This window comes from Mastigoproctus giganteus, chromosome 6, assembly GCF_048544385.1.
Source record: "Mastigoproctus giganteus isolate SK-2022 chromosome 6, ASM4854438v1, whole genome shotgun sequence".
NCBI lineage: Eukaryota > Metazoa > Arthropoda > Arachnida > Uropygi > Thelyphonidae > Mastigoproctus > Mastigoproctus giganteus.
In genome coordinates, this window is record NC_143580.1 from 83,102,187 (window position 1) to 83,122,692 (window position 20,506).

General features: G+C 36.6%; 1 protein-coding gene across 1 annotated transcript in view; it reads left to right on the top strand.

The window, feature by feature from the left end:
- vtd (RAD21 cohesin complex component verthandi) overlaps positions 1-20,506 on the top strand; it is a 475,837-nt gene that overhangs the window by 84,086 nt on the left and 371,245 nt on the right. Inside the window, exon 3 of the mRNA XM_090376234.1 lies at positions 5,604-5,833. Within this exon, the coding sequence (XP_090232360.1) occupies positions 5,604-5,833 (230 nt within the window). The remainder of the gene's footprint in view (positions 1-5,603; positions 5,834-20,506) is intronic.

Here is a 20,506-nt window from a genome sequence, read left to right on the forward strand (position 1 = left end):
TAGAATTTGCTGATGGTAACATCACGGTCCCACTGTTTAGAATTTAAAAACTGTCTGAGACCACAGTAGCCATCTTTACAAAAGAAAAACTCTTCCCCTTACCCTTGATTGTAGCTACATCTTTAATTAAATCCCAAATCAATACATGTGATCACTGCCACCTGATGGTTCTTTTTATCTGCAGATTCATAACACATGAATAATTTAATCACTGCTGATAATCAGATCAAGAGTATTGCTTCCTCATGTTTCCTCTCTAACATGCTGCTGAGAAAATAGTAATCCAATAAACCTACAAAAGTTCTTGTTTCCTGTCTAACATGCTGCTCAAAAAATGGTCATCCAATAAACCTACAAAAGCGTTGCTAGTGTGTGAGTGACCAACCCACAAATTCCAATCTACATCTAGAAAGTTAAAATCTCTCGTTATAAGATATTCTGATTTACTGGCCACCCTATATGTATGTATAACCGTGTGCTATACACTCAAACTATTATATTAGGGCCACCCATAATTTCTTATATACCCATTTGTGTGTTATACATTGTCATTTTAGCCTATGACATACTCCTGCCCTTATTTTTGTGTTCCACTGCTTATGTCACACCAAACTTATGCAGCATAGCTAGCCACGGATGTCAACAAAGTGCACTGTCTTTGATTTTGTGTACTTCTTAATCATTTGCATAACTTATAACCTCTCTCCTCCTATCTGTCTTTCTTTTCTGTACTACCATATTCAAAAACTCATCATATTCAAATTGTGCATTACCTATGTTTTTGTTATGTCAATATTTACTATAATGACTGCATTTGATGACTTAACCAGTACTTCAAATTCATCAAATTTGTTTATTGTATTCCTAGCATTGGTATATATACTTCTGTTTTGGCTCTTAGTAACCCTTCCCCCCCCACCACACAACCCAAGTATTTGCTTGTCCCATGAGGACTCTCAGCATAACATGTAATTCCCAACACTTTGCTCTCAAGGCTGCTGCAGTTACCAAGAAACAGCACAAGGATCACTTTCTGCTTGTAGCTGTTCTTAAACTGTTAATCTGTTTATCCCTTCTCCACAAACTAATAGTTTTCCGATACACCTAAGACTGTCTTGATAGAATTACTAAATATTCTAGTACCCCTTCAGTTTAAGTGTATCCTATTCCTGCAAAAACATTCTCTCCTGTTAACAAGTACAGTTCATGCTGAGAAAAATCCTACCTCATTAGCTCTGCACAGTTTCTCCAGAGCCAAATTTAGCAACTAAGCATTCACAATTTACTCCCCCCTACTGCTTCTCAGCAGAAATGCAGACACTTTCACATTTAATCCTAGCTTAGGACTTTTTTCTAAACATTGCCCTATGCCTGCTAAGTAAATCCTCAGATCATTTTCTTTTTAATGTCATTAGTATGAACATATATGTTGAAAAACCTGGGGTAAGCATACCCAGATTTTTCCACACTTTTTATCCATTATATTTCCCGTTTCACTGGCAATAGCATTATGACAATCACTATTTCCTCTGGGACCAGTAACCTCTGCCAGTGAGAGGATGCCATTATGTTGTCTGATATGCAGGGATAGATGCTATCTATCCCTTCTAGCATTAAGCTGTGCAACAGAGTGCGTGATTGGTCTCTCATTTTAATACTATTGAGGGCATCAACCCTCTAACTTCAAGACCTCATATAGGTATATCGGAATTCTGAAATTGGACTTAATATCCCCAATTCTTGCATTAAAAACACATAGATATCCCCTTTCCATTAGCATTAGTAGAGGCATATGATGCAAGAAAGCAAGCTTATATAGCATCAGCCAAATAAAAAAACCTTACCATTTCACCCATCCATTAACTCCAAATGTTTGTCTAGTTTTGCCTTGAATTTATATAAATGGTCAACTTCTACGACGATAGATGGAAATTTGATCCAGCAATTAACCTCCCACTGGCCAAAAGCCAATTTCTGCACATCTATTCTACAATTGTCTTTCCTCAATTTGAAATTATGTCCCCTCAGACGACTAATCTGGGCAAATTTAAGTAAGCTCAGCATTGAGCTTACTCAAACCCTTCAAGGATTTATATACCTCAATCAGATCACCTTGCAGGTGTCTAGTCTCCAGACACTGCAATTTGTGGAACTTAAGTCTTTCTTTGTAAGAGGAAATCCTTTGTTCCATTCACCAATCTCATTTCTCTTCTCTATATTTGTTCAAGCAACTCTACATCCTTCCTAAAATGAGACCTCCAGACCTCCAGAAAATGCAGTACTCAAGGTGTGGCCTGACCATTGCCTTATACAAGGGGATAATCACCTCCTTATCCCTGCTTGAAAAATTCTTATATATATCATTGACAAGACACCATGAGCTATTCTTGCAAACTGTCTGCACTGCTCAGAAAATTTCATATTTGACTGCACAATTACACACAGGTCTCTTTCATTCTCTACCTCCCTGAGTGTAGAACCACACAGTTGATATGTTACTCTGGGGTTACTGCCACCCATATGCACTATTTTACATTTATAAATGTTAAACTTCAGTTGCCACCTCTCAGCCCATCTGCTCAACTTTTCTAGATCCTGTTGCACTAGTGCAACAGGAACTAGAAAAGTGCAGGATCTATAAAATGTTAATGACAGTTAATGTTAGTTAATGACACTAGTCATTAGTGTCATTAGCAACCCTGCTGAACTTCATATTGTCTGCAAACTTGGACATTAAGCCTGATATATCTTCATCAATATCATTGATAAATACAGAAAACAATGGGCCAAATACAGGCCCCTGGGGAACACTACTAATAAAATTAGTCCACGAAGAGCAGTGTGCATTGATTACCACTTTCTGTCTTCCCACTCAACCATCCCTTTATTATTATAGCAGCAACTTGCCTTTAATGCCATACTGCTCCACCTTGTACAGTAATTTTCCATTTGCAACAGTATCAAAAACTTTCCTGAAATCCAAGTTTATGATATCAAAATTATTTTTTGCATTCAGTTCCTTTGTGACCTCATTGTAGCATCCAATCAAATTTGTTAGACAAGACTTCCCCTTAACAAACCCATGCTATTTCTGAACTATAACTGCAGCCTTGTTTAGATGATCCTGTAGTGTTTCTTCAACCAGCGCCTCCATTAATTTCCCTGGAACAGAAGTTAAACTAACAGATCTGTAATTACTTTGATCCCCCTTTGTAAATTGGGGTCACATTTGCACATCTCCAGTCCATAGGGAACTCCTCTGAATCCACGGGAGATCTCATAATTATGTCTAAGGGTTTGCTAACTTCCTTTGTTTTGCCTCTTTTAATATAGCTGAATTGATCCCATCCACCCCAGGTGTCTTTCTTATGTTTAACTTCAACAGTTTCTCCTCCTCTTTGCTCTCAGTTATTACAAAATCATTTAGCTCTCTGCCAGAGTTTGCTAAACTTCTGGCATTCCCCTCCCTGAATAACTCCTCATGTATGAATGTAAATCCAAAATACTCATTTGGTTTGTCAGCTACTTGAGCAGAATTCTCAACAGTCGAACCATCGATATCTAGTTGACCAATCTGATTCATCCCCTTCCTTCTAGAGTTTACATAAGTAAAGAACTTTTTGCTGTTTTGCTTTGCATCCTTTGCCAAAGATTTCTCATAATCTGCCTTTGATTTCTCGTAATCTGCTTCTCCTAATCAGCTTATATCTACCATAAGCGTTTGTGTCACTGATGATTTATATGCATCTCGTGCATTTTTCTTCTCTGCCACAGTTCTTATTAGTTCATCTGACATCCATTTAGGCCTAGACCTTCACCAGTATTTCTTATTTGAGACAAAAAGCCTGTTAGCTTCCAAGATTACTTTCTTGAATGCTTCTCATTTAGAATTTGCTCTTGGTAATGTCATCAGTTGATCCTACTGTATAGACTTTAAATACTGTCTCAGATCATCATAGTCACCTTTACGAATGCAAAGGTGAGTTTCTAGAGAGGATCCAAAAAAGGACAACTATATTAATTGGGAGTCCCAAAGGTTGACTCTATGAGGAGCATCTTAGAATATGTGGGGGTGCAAAGTCTTGAGATTAATCTTAGGAGTGATATTATCAACGTGCTTCATGCCCTTAAATAAAAATTAATGAGGAGTATGTTCACACTGGCAGGTGAATCTAGAACAAGGGAAGCATGAATATAAAATTTTTGGATGCAACACAATATCAGATCTCATAAAGTTGGATAGTTACTTTTTCATGATATGCAAATTGTGATTGATTGAGAGTGTTTTTTATTTGGCTGATGCAGAGTTGCATTGTTCGGTTTGATTAATACTAATATTATAATTTAATAATTGTTTTTCTATTCTTCTGTGATGACAAAATTTTTTGCATGAGAACACATCTTGAATTATGTAATAGAAGTCCAAAATTATAAATTAGCTAATTCTATTTTTTATTTTTGGTATTATGGAAAGTATAAAGACATGTCATTCCCTCTTGTGTTTTTTTGATCACAGTTTAAATGGCATAGAAAATGCAATAATTTTAATCCTCACAGTGGAACAAATTTTGCTACCACAAGCATGAATTGCTTTGATATTGTGTTACTCTCAAATAATTTTAAAATGGCTAAATAGTCATTTTATAAATCCAGTCAGTAGTTAGTCATTTTATAAATCCAGTCTTTATTTCATATATTGTATCACACCCCATATCAAACAACTTAATTTTCAGTGTTTTGAATTGGCACTGGAGACTATCTGCTGTCTACTAGGTCTCAGTAACTCCTGAAACAGGCTGTCATGTCTTTTAAACAAGTGGCATGCAGCTCTCAATGATGCCATTTATTTGAAAGTAGTAGTACTGAAGCACCTTATGAAAACACAAGTTGTTCTGCTGTAGGTATTAAGACCACTGCATTTACTAGGCAGGTTAAACTTTGCTGGTCAAAAAAAAAATTAAATAAGTCATGGGAAAGTTGGTTTTGCTTAATGCATAATATCACTATTTCATATTATGCATTAAGCAAATGAAATATTATGAAATAATATACCAATGAAATATTATACATTTCATTGGTATATTATGACTGTTTGGTTTTGAGTTGAAATCTAAACAGAAGAACCTAAAAATTAACTTTTTTTCCCTACAATATTACTTTTCACAGTGGTTTCCCTTGCTATTCTTTGCAAATGTAACTAGCATTCTAACAATTCATTTTTATAAAGGCTCAGTTAGTTAGCCACAGGATACAGGTGTTGTTTGCCTATAGTAAACTCACATATCTGTAAAGTAAAGATTACTGACTGTGTCATCTGATATAATTTTGTAATGTATTTTCATATTTATGCATATTTTGTATAATCACAGGTGATCCAAAATATGTATCTGTGATGAACAAAAAGTGTTAGCCATTTAATCATTACATCCTTATAAGCATGATAGATATAGAAATTAAATTCATTGATCCTACTTTTCACATAATTTTCTCTATTGTCGTTCTTTTATTTTTAGTTTTTTATGTGACATTAATGATCATTATTACTGTTAAATATTAGCTTGAAATTGTTATTTAATGTGCTTGTCTTTTTTTTTTTCATTAAGGTAAAAATGGCATTACGGACTTCTGGGCATTTACTTTTAGGAGTTGTGCGAATATATTCACGAAAAGCAAAGTATTTATTGGCTGATTGCAATGAAGCTTTCATCAAAATAAAGATGGCATTCCGTCCTGGTATCGTGGATCTTCCTGAAGAAAATCGTGAGGCTGCTGTTGCTACTATAACACTTCCAGAAGTCTTCCATGATTTTGATACTCCTATACCAGAAATAAAGTATTACTAGTATAAATTATTAATTAATGTTTTGTTTAGTTTATATTAGCAGCTTTTTTCTTGTTCATTCTGGTGCTGTGTTAATTTCAATTTGAGCTGTCACTATTAGATTAATACAGGTAGTTCTCAACTTTATGAGTTAATTCGTTCCTAGCGAGTGCTCGTAAAGCGAAAACTTGTAAAGCGGGAATTTATTTCCCATAGACATAATGTTAAAAATAGAGGTTACTTTATCAACAATGAAATTAGTTATCTAATTAGTTTATGTTTAAACAATGATTGATATATTCAAAGAAATGAAAATTTAGTCTGTAAAATCAAGCAAATTATAATAATAGAGAAATTATTTATGACTTACAAATGTTAAAGAATTTTATTCTTCATCATCATCATCATCATCGACTAAATGCACACTGATTTATCACTCATTATTGGCTCAGCACTCATTGGTTTGTTGCACAAGGAGTCGTCTTCTTCAGAAATGCTTCATGAGGCATTTGTTTCCAAGATAATCTCTTTTCTTTATAAATTTCAATACTGCATAAGCATTTTTTAACGGAACGCATAAATTGCAACTAACATGATTTACTTGGAGTAACAAGTTTACGAAGCTTAAAAAAAAAAAAAAGAGAAGAGAAGATTCTGAAAATTTATTTATGTTTTTTATATGATTGAAGATTTCAGTAAAGGGCAAACACATTTCGCTATAATAACATAAAAACCCACACAAATCCAGCTTTCGATATTTTCACAAATGCAGTAAATTGAGTTTACTACCCATTTATAATTGCTTGCAGTAACAGAAAAGCCCAATACACCGGAAAGCGCAAATTGTTTTTATTGTTTTATGGTCGTGACTTCCAGAAATGTGCTTAAGAAAAATATCACAAAGCTATTCAAAATTGATTCTTATAACATATGAAAGTGTGGTGCGTTTAATGATTTGAATTGATAACTAATGCAATTTACACTATAAAAACGACCTTTTAGGGAGTTATATAGTGGAAATTTGAACTTCCGAGGTCCTGGAACGAATTACCAAAAAACAATGTTATTGGGTTCACATTATGATATTTTTGTGTTACGATGGTAACGGATTAATATTGTAAAGTGGGGTGCACTGTATTGTATAGCTACACTTGTGGTTTGAAATGCAGTATTTATGAATGTTTAACATTCATTTTTTGCAATTAATATTCATATTTTTGATTTTGTTGATACTTGATACTTGAAAAAAAAAAAACTCGTAAACCCGAGAACTCGTAAAGCGAGAACTGCCTGTATAATGAAGTAATTAGTTACTTGAATAGATTCATAAGTGCACTTACTTAAAATTAAGCAGTGAAACCAAATTTACAAAATATTCTAATAACTTAAGTAGTATTGAAGGATTGGGTATTACTCCCTCTTTTGATTCAAAATGAACTGATGATTTCTGTTGAGTATTGGAAAAGCTTCACATTCAGTGATAGGTAAAGTTGCCCAAAACTATTTGACTGGAAACAAGCTACTTAGCAATGAAATCAGATCAGTAAATGAAGAAGAAATGACAAGAGACAAGAATTTGACTACACAAAAAATGCAACAGAAAGCAATGGTATGGCATAGAAGATATCGCAAAGATATGTTCTGTTCAAGGTTTGTTAAATTTAACAATAAACTTTTTGTAAATGATTTTCAAATGTTTTGCGAAAATCAACACTTGACTCAGTAGAATTGTCATTTTTTTACAACAAATTTTAATATAAATACTAAAATTTTAATGTAAATTAAAAAGTTTTAATTTAATCAAATAAAGCATTTAGCATTATCATTAGAAGAGGCATAAGATCCAAGAAAGCAAGCTTATATATCATCAGCCAGAAAAAAAAAAAAACCCTCCCATTTCACCCATCCATTCTCTCAAATTTATTTAAGCTGTCAACTTCCACAATGACAGATAGAAGTATGTTCCAGCAATCAACCATCTGCTGGCTAAAGGCAAATTTCTACACAATGTATTCTACAACTGTCTTTCCTCAATTTGAATTTGAGCCCCCCCCCTCATGTACAGAAGCTGAGCAAGAGGAAGAATCCCATCAGCATTGAGCTTGCTCAAGTCATTCAAGGACTTATACACCATAATCAGATCGCCTCGCAGGTGCCTAGTCTCCTTGTACTACAATTTGCAGAACTTAAGCCTATCTGTAACAGAGTGTTCTACTCACTAATCTCATTGCCCTTCTCTGTACTCGTTCTAGTAGCTCAACAGCTTTCCTAAAATTAGGCCTCCAGACCTGTATGCAGTACTCAAGGTATGGCCTGACCATTGCCTTATATAAGGGGATAATCACCTCCTTATACCTGCTAGCAAAATTCCTATCTATCATTGGCAAGATTCCATGAGCTACTCTTGCAGCCTGTCTGCACTGCTCAGAAACCTTCATATCTGACTGCACAATTACCCCCAGGTCATTTATGTTCTGCACTATCCTGAGTATAGTACCACACAGTTGGTATGTTACTCTGGGGTTACTGCCACCCATATGCAGTATTTTACATTTGTAAATGTTAAACTTCAGTTGCTACCTATCAGCCCATCTGCTCAACTTTTCTAGATCCTGTTGCAGTAGCGTACCATCCTTACAATCATTAACAACCTTAGCAACCTTCATATCATCTTCAAACTTCGACATTAAGCCTGATATGCCTTCATCAGTATCATTGATAAATACAGAAAACAACAATGAGCCCAACACGGAACCCTAGGGATCTCTACTAATAACATTAGTCCAGAAGAGCAGTGTCCATTGATTGCCACTCTCCGTCTTCTCCCACTCAAAAATCGTTTTATCCATTGTAGCAATTTGCCCTTAATACCATACTGATCTATGTCAGCAGTATTAAAAGCTTTCCCAAAATCCAAGTATATGATATCAAAATTATTTTTTGCATCCAGTTCCTTTGTGACCTCATAATAGTATAAAGTCAAATTGGTCAGAGAAGACTTCCCCTTAACAAACACATGCTGTGTCTGAACTATAACTGCAGTCTTGTCTAGATGATCCTGCAGTACTTCTTTAACCAGTGACTCCATTATATGTCCCAGAACAAAAGTTAAACTAACAGGTCTGTAATTACGTATGTCACCTTTTGATCCCTCTTTGTGAATTGGAGATACGTTTGCAAATCTCTCATCCTTGGGGACTTACCTTGAGTCCAAGGATGCCCTCATAATCATGGCTAAGGGCTTGCCTACTTCCTTTTTGCTGTCTCTTCTAATATAACTGGATAGATCCCACCCCAGATGCCTTCCTTATGTTTAACTTCAGCAATTTCTCTTTCACTTTTCTCTCAGTTATTACAAAATCATTTAACTCCCTGTTAGAGTTTGATAAGTTTCTGGCTTGCACTTCCCTACAGAATTCCTCACGTGTGAATATAGATGCAAAATACTCTTTCAGTTTGTCAGCTACCTCAGCAGGATCATCAACCATCGATATCAAGTGGACCAATTGGATTTATTTCCTTCCTTCTAGAGTTTACATAAGTAAAGAACTCTTTGCTGGTTTTCTTTGCATCCTTTGCCAAAGATTTCTCATAATCTGACTTCTTTTGACTCACCTCCTTTGTGACTTTATTACAGACCAACTTATATCTCCCATAGTCTTCTGTGTCACCTGATGATTTATACATATCCCATGCATTTTTCTTATCTGGAATGAGTCTCATTAGTTTATCTGACATCTATTTAGGCCTAAACCTTGAACATTATTTCTTAGTTGGTGTGAAAAGCCTAATAGCTTTCAAGATTAATTCTCTGAATGCTTCCCATTTAGAATTTGCTGTTGGTAACATCATCGGTTGCTCCCACTGTATAGAATTTAAAAACTGTCAGAGACCACTGTAGGCACCTTTACGAAAACAAAACTCTTCCCTTTACCCTTGATGGTAGTTACATCTTTGAGTAAATCCCACATTAGTACACTGTGATCGCTGCCACCTAGTAGTTCCTTTATCTGCAAATTCTTAATGCACAAATAATCACTGCTGATAATCAAATCAAGACTATTACTCCCTTTGCTTGCCTCTTGAACAATACTGCTGCAGAAAACAACCATCCAATAAATCCACAAAATTCTTGCTATTGTATGAGTGACCAACCGACAAGTTCTTTTTTTTTCCCATACAAATTGTATGGAAAAAGAAATTTTTGATTCACTGGCCCACTTTTTCTCTGTACAGCTGTTCATTGTACTTATTAGAGTCATTAGGCCTATAACACTCTCCAACTCTCAACTTTGCTTTCCCAGTGCTTATGTCACACCAAACAGACCCAACATTGCATTGTCTACCAACATCAATTGGATACACTTCCTTAGATTTTATGTGTTTCTTAACTAACAGCATTACCCCTCCTCTCTTTCTATCCTTTCTGTACACATCATACTCCTCAAATTCCAACTCTGCATTCCTTATCTCTGTTTGACACCAATTCTCTCTGTTATCCCAACAATATCTGCCTTTGATGTCTTCACCAACACTTCAAATCATCAAATTTATTTACTGTACTCCTAGCATTGGGTACATGCAAGTATAAATGCACCTATTTACCCTAACACAACCATGTATTTCAGTGGTATAAAAGAAGAAAGGTAAATTTTTCGACATTTTTAGGCATTTTCAGATAATATATGCTAAGCGCCTGTTGTCTTCACCATATCTGCCTGTCTGCATGTAACAAGTGCCATTGGATGGATTTTCATGGAATTTTATGTTTAGTTCTTTTAGAATGATTTGTTTAGCTTTCTCAAATTTTATTAAAATTGAAAAAATAGAAATCCGGCAATTATTTATTTTTTTCCTATACAAATTGTGTGGAAAAAGAAATACATAGATTAAATGTAATTTTAATGAAGTATTGTTAGCTTTAGTTATATAAGAGTCATGAATGTGATGTCACTTATGAAGCGATAGGTATATATGGAGGAAAATGGACTTAAAAAAAGAAAAGAAAAAAAAAAAAAAAAGAGTATGCACGAGAAGATTAATAAATATTATACAGTTGTAATTAAACCGAACAGCTAGTTTAGAGAACACAAACCTATAGAGCTTTTTTAAAAGTTTTGTGAGGTTATAATCTTAGTAATTAATTGATAAGAAGATAACTCTATTTACTTTACACTTCTGTTCATCAGAGGAAAAGAAAAAAAATTCAGTTAATTTAAGAAAAAAAAATTGAACATACCTGAAATGTAATGCATTGCATACATTAACTAAATAATGCTAACTAACTAACCTTAGAAATATTGTTAAAATTTGAATTGCAAAATTCGCAAAGAATCAGGAAGCCATTCAGTTCTTTATTTTAAAGTTTGTTATGCAAAATATGGATTGTTATAAAAGGTATATTTCAAAGCATTTTCATTTTCACTCTTTTGTTCCATACTTTTCAATGCTCTCTGGGAGAAATCAGTGAAAATGAAGCTCTTTTGTATACTATTAACCACTTGCCTGACTTAATCATATCTGGTATGGGCAGTATATTTTTAAAAAATTAGTTTGCCCATATACAGTATTTGAACTGCACACTTCTATATCTCAATTTGTGTTTTGAATGCAAGTACTGTATTTGCTAAACAAGCATAGCATTACTTGATTTTCCCAATAAAATGGTGTTTTATAATTTGGTTGCTATAAATAATATCAGTGCTCTAAATAATAATGTAAACTCATGCATTACTTGTTGTGTGAATACATATGTGAAGATTTCACTAAAGAAGTAGGATACTTTTTCAATGTGGGTGTTGAACTAGTTAGAGAAAATAATGAAACTCTGCATTATGCTTTTCTTTTATTTACTACCTGGGAACTGTAAATTGTCCCTCCTGTGACACTGGCAGCTTTAGCTTATGGCAGCCGCCTCCGTAGCCAGGTGGGCAGGAGCAGCAGTGCATAGCACACGCTTCTTGATTAGACCGGGGTTCGAGCCCGTGACCACCAAATATGGAGGATGCGGAAAGGTCAGGGAATGACCACCGCATATCCCCGGAGCAATATGGCCTTAGTTGCTAATGCTCCTAAAAAAAAAAAAAAAATAATAACAAATTAGCTTATGGCCTTTAGAAATGACTATGTTTATCCATGAATCTACCTAAAATTAACTAATACCATTTTTATCAATAACATCACCCAGAACATGAATGTATTATTAATTAAAAACTACTGTGATCAATTTCAGAACTATTTGGTGTCATCTTTAGACAAATGTCTTAGTTAGTTTAGATTCAATACATTTATTCACTGCTCAGTACAAGGTAGCTAATTAAGGATATCTATTGTTTGATGATGGAAAAAGCAGGCAGATTGGAATTGCCAGATTGAAATACTTTGTTTGAGAAGTAAGAGTGCAGCTCTTTAGGGTACACACTTGCCCCCACCCAAAAAAAAAAAGTATTGTAAATTTGATTTAGATCTGACTGTAAAGAAATGAGATATAAACAGAAAAAACTAAACTGTCTGAATATATTTATTTATCATTTATATTGTGACTATTCATTTATTGTGCACATTCGTTTATTACTTATTTATTGTGCATATTGCACCATATGTTTGCTCTAAATTACTAGAGAATTAGTAATTTAGAATCTCTACTTTTTTGATATTCTTTGACTTAAATTCTCTCTACCCTATTCTGTCAAACTCATCTGTTGCCTCTATTGTTCTCCAAACTGCATTAATCACTTGGAATTCTTTGACTTTCTTTCTTTGAAACTTTGATGATATATGATGATTTATTGAACATAAACAATATCCCACTTATTGGTTGATTCAACCATTGCTCATCTCATTTATCCTGATTATTTGCTATATAATTCCTTTTGCTTCACATGTGGTACTCATGCATATACCCACTCTGATATTCCCTATCCTATCAGAGATGTAGTAATTTGAAATCTCCTCTTTTCTATCTTCTCTGGGATAAATCTCTTTATCCCATTCTGTCAACTATATCTGTTGCCTCTATCAATCTCCCAATTCCACTAATCACTTGGAACCCTTTGACTTCCTTTCTTTGAAACTCAGCTTTCTCCAGTCCAACTTTCCTAACAGTGAGATAATTTTCATAGAATTTAAAATAATTCATTTTTCATTGGCAAATTCACAACTCCAGCAGGCTTTCAGTTTTCTAGTCATGCAGACCCAGCTGGTCAAGGTGCTGAGGCTTTTGCAATTACTAATGACCTTGTATGGATTGTTCATTTGTTTACCAGAATACCAGACAATCCTAACCACATAGCCAATATTCTTGATCTTTTGTCACGAACAACACTTCCAAGTACACAGTCGAGGTGAGTGGCCTTCTAGGCACCTCAGAGCACAAATTGGTAATGGTCTCCTCTCTAATGGAGCTTTTTCTCACGGACATTCTCAGCCTCGTGTTGTTTGGCATTACAAGAATGCAAAATATGATGATCTGCAAGATTTCTTTTCTCTACTGTTTTAAATCTTCCAATGTCAATGTTTGCTCAGATTGTGTCAGTGAAATTATTCTTTTAAGAACAAAATTCATTATTTCCACACTCCAAAGAAAATCTTATCCATTTATATAAAGCTTGGTTTTCCAATAAATGTGCTAAGGCTCTTCAAGATAAAAATGATGCATATTGCAATTGGCTTGCATCAGTATGTCCAGGTTCATTATCTGTCTACACCAGAGCTTACAACGATTGTAAAGCAATCAGAGAGAAAACTGGATAACCAATTGCAAAAAACAGTTGGCAAACCATAAGATGGAAGCTTGGTTAGAAGACCTTTATGCCAAACATGATCAAAAGCCATTGAGATGTCTAGAGCAACTGCTTGTGTTTCACCAAACTTTTCCATTGAATTTGTCCATAAATGGGTAACATAAGCCAGAATATCATCAGTGGATCGAAACTGATGGAATCCATACTGGTGATAGTTGATCAGACGGAAGGTTTCTAGGTAGTTTAAGAGTTGGCGGTTAATTGATTTCTCCATTACTTTAGAAAGAGTAGAAGTAATTGCAATCGGACGATAATTGGATGGGAGGGATTTGTCACCCTTTTTGGGAACTGGCTGGATATGAGCAAATTTCCAAGCAGAAGGAAAAACACCTTTGGAATAGGAAAGTAAAAAAAGGTGGCAAAGAACAGGAGTAAGTTCAGGAGCACAGGTTTTGAGAACAAGTGGAGAAATACCATCAGGACGTGGAGCTTTCTTAGCATTAAGATTCATAAAAATCCTTCTGATGGAAAACCACAGGAGGCATTGAATGGAGTGTGTTGGGAATGGTGGAAGGTGTTTTACCAAGATCATTAATACATGAGTTTGAAGAAAAATGGGATGTTAGCAGGTCAGCTTTATCCTTGGCTGAAGTGACAACAGAACCATCTGGTTTTGACAGAGGTGGGAGCAGAGATAGGCAAAAGTTGCACCCAATAGCTTTGGCAAGAGACCAGAATGCTTGCCTACCATTAGGGCAAGAAGCAAGTTTTCTACTTTTAGCCTGTTCAAAATCTAGTTTGGACTGATTGATAAGTGCTTTACAATTGTTACGAGCTTTGGTGTAGGCAGAAAATGAAACTGAGGAATTGGAAACAAGCCAGTTAGAATATGAAACATTCTTCTACTGAATGACCTTAGCACATTTATTGGAAAACCAAGGTTTGGATAAAGGATGAGATTTTAAAGTGGAATGTGGAATAAAGGATTCCATTCCTACAAGAATAATTTCACTGATATGATCTGAGCAAACAATGACATCAGAAGTTGTAAAACAGTAGTCCAACCAATGAAAAGAAGAAAAGAAATCTCGCAGGTCATCCCATTTTGCATTCTTGTAATGCCAAACAACATGAGGTTGGGAATAGCCATAAGATAAAGGCTCCATTGGAGAAGCGACAATCACCAGGTTGTGATCTGAGGTGCCTAAAGGACCACTCACTTCGACCATATACTTTGAAGGGAAAAAGATCAAGCATGTTGGCTGTATGGTTAGGATTGTCTGGTATTCTGGTAGGTAAATGAACAATCTGTGCGAGTTCATTAGTAATTGCAAAAGCCTCTGCATCTCGACCTGCTGGGTCTGTGTGACTAGAGAGGGGAAGCTAGCTGGAGTTGTGAACATTAAAATCACCGAGGAAAATTACCTCATTGTTAGGAAAGATGTACTGGAGAAAGTCAAGTTGTAAAGAGAGAAAATCAAAGAGTTCCAAATGATTAGTGGAGTTGGGAGAACGGTAGAGACAACAGATAAATTTGACAGAATGAGGTAGTGAGATTTTAAGCCAGAGAAGATTGAAAAGAGGAGATTCGAAATTACCACTCTCTGACAGGGAATATTGGTACGGACATATGTACAAGTACCACCTTTGAGGCGAAAGGAATCATACAGCGAATAATTTGGGCAACTGAGATGAGCAGTAGTTGAGTCAACCGATAACTGAGATTCTGTCAGAAAAAGTACATGGGGGTTTGGCAGACCGCAAGTGGAAATGGACATCATTGAGATTAGAATTGACACCACGTATATTTGTGAAATGAACTTGGAAGTGTTTGGGAGGTTTAGATCTTTTCGCAGATCTGCTTACTCTATTAGTTTGGCAATTCATGGTATATTCAATAGTAAGAAAAAGTGGGGGAGACATGCTGTATGAAGTAATGAAATTTTTGGATATTTGATACAATACAATAACTATTATTAAAGTTATAAAACAGTTGAATGCAAAAAAACAACTTTTACATTATTTAGCATTAGTTGAGGCATATGATGCAAGAAAGCATGCTTATACAGCATCAGCCAAAAAAAAAAAAAAACCCTTCCCAATTCACCTATCCAGTCACTCCAAATTTTTGTCTAGTAGAGCCTTATTTATTTAAGCTATCAACAGCCACATCAACAGATGGAAGACTGGTACAGCAATCAACTACCTACAGGCTAAAGGCAAATTTTTGCACATCTATTCTACAACTGTATTTACTCGATTTTAATCTGTGCCCTCTCAGGTTTGAAGTGCATTATAGCCATAGTAGCTTATGTGCCATTAAACTCCCATAACAACAACAACCCTCAGGTTTGTAATCTAAGCAAGTGAAAGAATCCCATCAGCATTGACCCAAACCATTCAAGGCCTTATACACCTGTCAGATCACATTGCAAGTGCATAGTCTCCAGACGTTGCAATCTGCAGAACTTAAGCCTTTTTGGTAAAAGCACCCCTCTGTTCCTCTCACCAATCTTGTTGTCCTTCTTTGTACTCATTCTAGCAACTACATCCTCCCTAAAATGAGGCTTCCAGACCTCTGACAGTGCAGTACAGCCTGTCTGTACTGTTCAGAAAACTTTGTATCTGACTGCACAATAACCCCCCAGGTCTTTTTCATTCTTAACTTCCCTGAGTGTAGTACCACATAGTTGGAACATTTCTCTCGGTTTACTGCTACCCATATGCAGTACTTTGCATTTGTCATTGTTAAACTTCAGTTGACACTTCTCAGCACATCTGCCTAACTTTTCTCGATTTTGTTGCGGTAGCATACTGTCTTTACTGTCAATAACAACCCTGCCAATCTTTGTATCATCTGTAAACTCGGACATTAAGCCTGATACACCTTCATCGATATCATTGATAAATACACAAAACAACAATGGGCCCACAAAGAGCAGTGTCCATTTACAGGGTCATGCAAAGGTACTGGGGGCCTGGATGCAAAAGGGATTAAAGGGCCTCATTTATTTATGTTGAGACTTTGATGGCTCCCTCAATTGGGGCTCCCCCTAAATCGGCAGCTCTGGTGCACCACATCCAATGCACCCCCATATGCACAGCCCTGTCCATTGATTCCCTCTCTCTGTTGTCTCCCACTGAACTATCCTTTTATCTCTTGTAGCAACTTGCCAAACCAGACATTACACATTTTCTGGCTTTTACAGAGTTAATGTACTTCTTCACAAAGTACCATGGCACAGATGTGGACACTGTCAAACTCTCAAAAACTATTTTGAGGACACTCTCAAAATAGCTTATGCTGATGATCTGGTTATTGGAGTGAGTGGAAGGATAATCGAGGAGGGTAATTGAAGAGCGAATCTAACCCATACTGTATGCTTTATTGGCTTTCGCACAAGTGAATAAATTAATAATCTCTACCAGCAAGACAAAGTTTATGATTTTCCAAACTCATTTGGCATACAATAGACCTCCAAAAATTCTAATGAACAACTCTCAAATTCTGTATGTCTCAAACAACAAATATTTAGGCGTAACACTGGATGACAGATTATCATTCTTGGAATTAGTGTGAGCACATGGTGAAAGAAAGCAAGCTTATATAGCATCAACCAAAAAAAAAAAAAAAAAATCCTTATTTCACCCATCTACTGGCTCCAAATGTTTGTCAAGTTCTGCCTTAAATCTATTTAACCTATCAACTTCTATAACGACAGATGGAAGTTTGTTCCAGCAATCAACCACCTGCTGGCTAAAGGCAACTTCCACACATCTATCCTACAACCGTCTTTCCTCAATTTCAATTTATGCCCTCTCGCACGATTACTGTAGACGATTAGAGTACTGTATACAGGTCTGGAGACCTCATTTCAAGAAGGATGTAGAGCTGCTGGAACGAGTACAGAGAAGGGCAACAAGATTAGTGAATGGAACAAAGGGGTGCTCTTACGAAGAAAGGCTTAAGTTTTGCAAATTACAGTGTCTGGAGACTAGGCACCAGCGAGGTGATCTGATAGAGGTGTATAAAGCCTTGAATGGTTTAAGCATGCTCAATGCTGATGGGATTCTTCCTCTAGCTCAGAAAAATCACCTGAGAGGGCATAAATTCAAATTGAGGAAAGACAGATGTAGGATAGACGTGCGGAAATTTGCCTTTAGCCAGCGGGTGGTTGGTTGGTTGGTGGAACAGACTTCCATCCCTTGTGGTGGAGGTTGATAGCCTAAATAAGTGTAAGGCTCAGCTGGACAGGTATTTTGAACTAACAGAGGGGTGAAGTGGAAGTGGGTTTTTTTTTTTTTTTTTGGCTGATGCTGCATAAGCTTGCTTTCTTGCATCAAATGCCTCTACTAATGCTAATGCTAATTATTCTGAGCAAGAGAAAGAATCCCATCAGCATTCAGCATGTTCAAACCATTCAAGGCTTCATCACCTCAATCAGATCACCTCATAGGTGCCTAGTTTCCAGACACTGTAATTTGCAAAACTTAAGCCTTTCTTCATAAGAGCAACCCTTTGTATCATTCACTAATCTTGTTGCCCTTCTCTGTACTCTTTCCAACAGCTCTACATCCTTCTTAAAATGAGGCCTGTAGACCTGTATACGTTACTCAAGGTGTGGCCTGACCATTGCCTTATTATACAAGGTGATAATCACCTCCTTATCCCTGCTAGAAAAATTCCTGTATATCATTGATAAGACACCATGAGCTACTCTTGCAGACCATCTGCACTGCTCTAAAAACTTCATATCTGCCTGCACAATTACCCCCAGGTCCCTTTCACTCTCTTCCACTGTTGGTGTAGTAAGGCGGTAAATCTAGTGAACTCACTGTGCGGTCGCATGTTTTCAGGCTCCTGTTCAATGAATAGTTTAAAGGACTATGCTCAACATCTTGTCGAGTTTCTGATATCCAGCGAATCAGTTTTTGGTGTGCTTTTTCCTGAGGCAAGTTGTACCCACTAAATTATCAGGTAAACAACTTTATTCTCAATTTAAAAACTTGAATACATATCTTATTTTGTTCAGCCAAGCATTATAGCCAGCGGAATGCTTTCCAGCACAAGGTCACGTTGACCAGCATTTTACAGATCGCCTAAATTAGGTCAACCGGCAGGTGGTCTGTATACTTTGTCTCACTGCAGCGGACATCGGCTACCCTCTGGGGCACTTAAAAAGGGAAAGTCGTGTTAACGCTAAATATAACTGAACACAAACACTCCTCACATAGTAGGAAGTGCTTTTATTGCCTAGCAGTTGAACTCTTTAAAAATAAGAAACTTGAGAAACTAAATAGAATTTGCAGTAATATTTCTAATAAATAAAAAAAATAATAATAATAAAAATTGCAGAAGCCTTCTGCCCCAACTGTAGTGCTACTCTAAATATTTGTTCTTTGCCAATTTTCCCTCCTTTTAATAATCATTATGCCTGGTCGCGCAAGCCAACAAACTTGTGATTGCTGCGGAAAAAATATTAAAGTCTTTTTGATCTGTAATGGCCCCTGCAAAAGAAGACTGGGGGAGTGCTGTTCTGGAAGATCTACGATTCCAAAGATAAGTTCCACGGCTCGATCTAGATACTACTGCAGCCAATGTAAAAGCAGCATTTCAAGTGCTGGAAAAAACAACGCAGAGAGAGACAGCACAACAACTGACCAAATCTCTCCCACTCCTGCGGATTTATCTGTCGAAGAGCTACAATTAGGCGAAATCTACTGCCTAGAAAAGGGAAAGAGAAGCAGTTGTGAACCCAAGGATTCACAACAATTGACTCGCTCGCATCCGGACGTGACTGAAGAGACCAGCAAAGAGGTAAACAAAGATGCACATAAAGAAACAAACGAAGTGCCAGAACCAGCTGCAAACCCGAACCCCCCTCTAATTGGAACCCCAGTTGACCAAATTATGGCTATCAGAGGGACGCTTGAGGAGTATGTGGGAAAATCATCGAAAATTACTGCTGCTATCCGCACTGACCTCATTACCATATTCAGCAAGATGGAGACGGTGATTTTAAACCTCTACGTCGAATACGAAAAACTGCAAGCGAAATGGGAGGTTCGCCCTCAGAAAGGGGGAAAACAAATGCAACAAGGCCCCCCTACCTTTGCGGAGGCGTTGCGAAATGGCGCTAAAGTAGCATCCCATAAACCAAATGGACCCCAAACCAAAACACTAACAAGAAAGACAGAATCACATATAATCCTGATTAAGCCAACAGAAGATGCGCAGCTTGACACAAGTGATGCTGTAAAGGAAACCTTAACCAAAAATCTAAAAGACCAAATGAAGACAATCCAGATCAAAAGTATGCGGAAGACTAGACACCCAGGTGTGGTAATTGAAACCAACTCCAGAGAAGAGGCACAAACAATTTTAAGTAATGAAATTATGATTAAGTACGGTTTAAAGGCAGAGGCTCCCAAGAAAAAAGGACCCTCAATTGTCTTATTTGACATACAGCAAGGTGTAACCCCAGAAGAACTCAAAGAGGAAATTTACCACAAAAATCTAAGTCTGCACCTACCTGAGGACACTGTGGAAGAAGACGTTAGCCCAAAATACAGTACTAAATCTAAAACATATTCAAATGTCAATTGGGTAATCCAGCTCTCCACGCGAGCATGGCAAATCTTAGAAACACAGAGTCACATTTTCATAGGCTGGGGAAGCCATAGGTTTAAGGAGCATATTTCAGTTACGAAATGTTACAAGTGCCTTCGCTTTGGCCACACATCACACACATGCAACCAGCGTGATTCAACATGTGGCCACTGTGCCCAGAAAGGGCACAAGTACAGTGACTGCCCAGCAAAAGACCAGCTCCCAGTCTGTGCAAACTGCAAAGCAGTGAAAGCTCCTCATCAACACTCAATCAGGGATGGGAACTGTATGGTATACCTGAAAGCCAAAAGCCAATACCAAATGAGAATCAAC